The sequence below is a fragment of the Aphidius gifuensis genome, linkage group LG2 (genome assembly GCF_014905175.1).
Source record: "Aphidius gifuensis isolate YNYX2018 linkage group LG2, ASM1490517v1, whole genome shotgun sequence".
Classification (NCBI taxonomy): domain Eukaryota; kingdom Metazoa; phylum Arthropoda; class Insecta; order Hymenoptera; family Braconidae; genus Aphidius; species Aphidius gifuensis.
In genome coordinates this window covers 18,239,304-18,244,146 of record NC_057789.1, presented here as the reverse complement: position 1 = coordinate 18,244,146, position 4,843 = coordinate 18,239,304, and the positions used below count along the sequence as shown (strand labels likewise).

Below are 4,843 nucleotides of genomic sequence, written 5' to 3'. Positions count from 1 at the left end.
GTTGACGCCAATGCTTTTTTGAAAAAAAGATTTTTGTGAAAGAAAGCAACTATGTATTTACACCACATGATGACGTATCATTAGCATATTTAAACAACAGAGGCGGCCGCTTGCGGCCGGCGATGGCGCTAGTTTCTACGAAAATCAAGGTTATTTTTTCTCGGAAATTTCTATCCTATTTTTTCCGCTATTCTTAAACATTCTTGGAGAGTAGAGAGTAGCCTTCTCCCCTGCTCCTTATACACATTTACGACCTAGAGTATTTAAATTTTTTCTCAATTCTTGAACATTTGATACAAAAAAAAAAAAAAAATTTTGTTTTTGTTTTTTTTGACCGTGGTTTTTTAGCTTTTCAAGAAGAGAATTTTTAGAATTTCAAAAACTAAGACAACGGTCTAAAATTGGATTTTTAATGAATAACACAAATTTTCAGGACTTTAATTTTATTAGAAAACTGAGAATGTTTTTACAAAGAAAGATGCGGACGACAGATTGGTGTTTTCACTGATAATATCCTATATTTTTGTCTGTGTAAATAAATTAAGAAATTGTTGCAAGTGCAGATAATTTCTGTTGATTATTGATTAACCAATCATCCATTGGTTTTGTGCTTTTTAATTTTTCTTGAATAGTTTTAGTTAACTTAAGCAACCAATCCGCATTTGAAATCGACTTTTGGTCAAATCTATATAGAGAAATGATTTTTTATTAATAAAGAAAACTTTAGCTGATTTTACATTATTAAAAAAAAACAGATTACCTTTGTATAAGAGAAAATATGAAATTTCCCCAACTTCCAATATGTCCTGGGAAAGCCATGAGCGTTTTTTCAACAGACATAAGTCCAGACTTATTTTGATTATCCATCAACTGTCCGAGTGATGAAATACATGCTACTTGTGAAATAGCCATAGTTCCTCTATTCCGTCCAAGTAGCAATGCTTTTTGTGCACAATTTCCAAAACTTTTGGAATTTGTTTCAAGTAAAATTCTAACAAGCCCTATCCAGGATCCAACATCAACTATAAATATAATAAAATTCAAATCTATCATATTACAAATCTGCAAAAAAATATAGAAATGATATTAATAACCATTACCTGGGTATTTGTGAATAGCATTTGACATAATTCGTATAGCTCCAGTATGATTATTATTTATAAGATAAGAATAAGCCGTTAGCACAGCAATGTGATGTCTGTAATTAGGGTCATCCTTAAATGGTTTCAACTCATTAAGAACAAGATTCGTAAGATTTAAATCATCATGAAGAAGACCAAGAGCAGCAGCAGCAAGTAATCCAGCAACATTTGGTGGCTGAATTTGAATACATTGAAACAATAATGTTTTAGCGTCGTCAACACCTTGAAACATGTATGCCATTGATGCCATTGCACAGAGGACATGTGCTTTGTCTGATCCATCTTCAGCCAAATCATTCAACGAGTCATTATAAGCTTCATATGATTCTTCATATCTTTCAGCCTTGAAAAGAGACAATGCTAATTGACAATGAGACGTGAAACTTGGTGATTTAACCCCGCAACAGACAGCAACAGCTTCTTTGTAATCCCCCATTTGCACTAAAACTCTTGTAAGATTAATTCGAATTTTATCCAGTTTTTTATTGTCATCAGTAAATTTGAGTGCTTCAGTAAATTCACGAGATGCTGGTTTATAAAGTTCTTGACGCTCAAGTAATAATCCCAGTATGTTTCTTCCAATAACAGAATTTGGTTTACGATCTAAAAATAAATGATTAAGAAGAACAAATAATTTCAACTTTTTTTTTTTTTTTCAAGCTACTATGAAAATTGACTCTGATTTTTTTTTACCCATGTACCAAGTCATTGCATCAGCAGCAACAGGTATTGCATGCATTTTATCGATTGCATATGAAAATAAAGGATTTTTTTTAGCATCTGAATTCAATAATGTTTTCAAAATCCAATGAGCATATCCAATTGCAGCTTGTGGATGATAACCAAGTTCAACAGCATGCCTAAATAAATCCATAGCCTCGAGTCTTTGTATTGATTCAGCAATAATTGCTTGGCCAATCCAGCTGTTATTATAATCAGGATCAGCTCTTTGGGCTCTTGAAAATGCTGTATTTGCCATATATGGATCATTTAAATATAAATAGAGCGTTCCTAAATTTGTCCACGCAATCGCATTATTAGGTTCACGATCGATAGCCATTATCCAACAATGTTGTGCCAATGAATAATTTTTAACTTCAGAATTCATTGATATAACACCAAGTAGATTCCAATGTATCCATGTTGTTGGATTGAGTCTTATAGCTTGTTTAGCCGCTTCCATGCTCTGATTAGCAATTGTTTTCTTATCAATGTTATTGTCAAGATTTACTTGAGAAAAATAACAACATGCTAAATCATGCCAAAGAAATGACGAGTCTTTAGACAGACTTAGAGCTCGACAGTAGCATCTTACAATAAATTTTTTACATAATTAAAGAATAAGCAAAAAAATCAAGATATTTATTTTTATACAATAAATAATAAAAAAAAGAAAATATTACCTGGTTGCAAGTGAGAACAGCTGACTTCTTTCAATTACAATTTTTTTCTGGGTACTATCAGATTTGACAAGACTTGGTACAACATCAAGGCAACAATATTTGAGCGGCATGATTGCTGTTCGATAGCAAGCATCGCCCAAAAGTTTCCATAAACATGAAAAATCGCTATTTTCAACAATGGCATTAGTTAAACTATCAACAGCCTGTTGTATATTTCTTTTAGCTCGTCCGAGCAACTGATTTGACAAATTTTCAACAGCAAGACCCAGACAAGTTTCAGCTAAGCCCTTCAAAGCTGGAATATATTTTTTTTCATGAGTTAATATTTGGATAAATGCTGTTTTTGCTTCTTCATGTCTTCCGAGTACTAAATTAATATTGGCTAATTGTATCATTGGATAAAGTGAATCAGGTGAAAGATCTGCAGCTCGTTGATATGATTTAAGTGCTGATGTGTGTGATCCACGAGCCCAGTAAGCATCCGCAAGTGATTCCCAACAATGATTGTTATTTGGATCAGCTCGTATAACAAATCTCAATGATTTAATAGCTAGTGATATTTCTCTTTGATCCAACTGCTGCAAACCAAGCTGTAACCATGCCCATTTCGGGCCACCCCCGTCAACTGTTGTTACTCGCTGTAACATCTGTATATTTGATTCACTATTTTTGAGAAATCTATAAACAGTACTGAGACCTGCACCAGCTTTATCTGAATTTGGATTAATTCTTAATGCTGTTTGATAACATTTTCTTGATTTATCTAAATCATTACCATATTCTCTGTAATAATGTCCAAGATAAACAAGACATTCCCAATTATTCGGATCAGCATGAATACCTTTCAAAAAAGCTATTAAACTGTGATTATAATCACTCATTTCCCAATTTATTTCACCGAATAATAACCATGCATCTGTTGTTTCTAGAACGCCACCAAGTACGTCAATTGATTCTTCCAATTTACCTTGATTTTTTAATAATTGTGCACGTAATACTGTTGCTTTTACTCTTGTTTTAGGATTGTTTTCAAGTTCTGTTAGTAGATTGTAAACTTTTGGGTCTTCAAGATAAATCATTGCACGTGCCAATAGCAACTTATGTTTTTCAGATGATTTTTGAACGAGTGACTAAAAATAAAAATATTAAATGACGTTCAAAATAATCAAAATAATCAATATAAAATGGATACAACAAATTAAAGCATACTTTTTGACATAGTGTAATAGATTGCTTCCATTTTGAGCTGTTTTCGCCATTGGCCAATGCTTCGATCAAATAGTCATTAGCAATTTCCATTAGATGTTTTGATTTAGTATTCAGCAACGTTTGGGCCTGTTGAGCAGCATTTTCAACATCAGACCAACAATAAAGTTTAGCATTAACCTTTATTAATGATATCCAAGCATAAGGCTGTTGTGGATTTATTAGAACACTTTGATTAAGTAAATCTCTCGAATCAAGTATATTACCCAGTTCTTGCTGATACAATGCTTTTGAAAAAACCCCTAAGGATGAATTTGAATCTAATTCAAGTATAGTATTATAAATTTTTTCAATATTTGTTACATCATCAAATTTGTCCTCATTCAATATTCTTTGTTCCGTATAAATACGACATATCCATTCTAGTGGATAGAGCGTACGTGGATACTCATGATGCATTTTTTCAGCTGTAGCGATTAGAGCAGTATATTTTTTCTCACTATACAATATTAATATCAGTTTTTTCCATAATTCAAAACGATCTGGATAACCTTCGTAGTTTATTACTGTTTCTAATAAACTTCTATAAGAATCAGTAAAACTTTGTGATAAATTTGGATAGCATAGAAATATTGTTCCAAGTGATTCATTGATTTTACGTTTTTCATCTTCATTATCAGTTGAAGTCAATAACAGAAGTAATGTGATAACATGGCTAGCTGTATCTTCTTGCTTCATTTTTATAACCAATGCCCTAGTTTTTTCGACGAACTCCAGAAACTTTGGCGAATTTCTATAAAATAAACAGATTATCCAATTAATAAAATAACGTTGCAGTTACTGAACTAATAATTTATGAAACTGACCTGTCTATTTGAAAAAGTGCATTGGCTAAGCATAGGAGTTCACCTTCCAGTTTTATTATATTTCAGTGTGCGCAGCCTGGTTTGGCCGCTGTGAATCGACCAATCAAAAGGTCGCCTTCTCGCCACAAAAATGGAAGACTTTATGCGCGCGCGATACAAATTTGTTAAGAAAATTTTCAAGTTTTTGTTAAATTTTTCAAAAGTTATCATATTTATTCAACTAGAT

General features: G+C 32.3%; 1 protein-coding gene across 1 annotated transcript; it reads right to left on the bottom strand.

Moving 5' to 3' along the window:
* Positions 1-426: 426 nt before the first annotated feature.
* On the bottom strand, positions 427-4,627 carry LOC122849267 (tetratricopeptide repeat protein 37). Its single transcript, XM_044147942.1, has 7 exons — positions 4,618-4,627; positions 3,755-4,544; positions 2,546-3,675; positions 1,836-2,452; positions 1,101-1,745; positions 761-1,022; positions 427-685 (listed from the first exon to the last, which is right to left on the bottom strand). The coding sequence occupies exons 2-7, from the start codon at positions 4,487-4,489 to the stop codon at positions 541-543; spliced, it is 3,534 nt and encodes a 1,177-aa protein (XP_044003877.1). The 5' UTR covers positions 4,490-4,544; positions 4,618-4,627; the 3' UTR covers positions 427-540.
* Positions 4,628-4,843: the final 216 nt, after the last annotated feature.

Coding starts and splice junctions, on each gene's coding strand:
- LOC122849267 (XM_044147942.1), bottom strand. CDS start 4,489: ATGAAGCAAGAAGATACAGCTAGCCATGTTATCACATTACTTCTGTTA. Junction 1,023..1,100: donor TGCTATTCACAAATACCCAG/GTAATGGTTATT, acceptor TTATATTTATAG/TTGATGTTGGATCCTGGATA. Junction 686..760: donor ATATTTTCTCTTATACAAAG/GTAATCTGTTTT, acceptor TTCTCTATATAG/ATTTGACCAAAAGTCGATTT.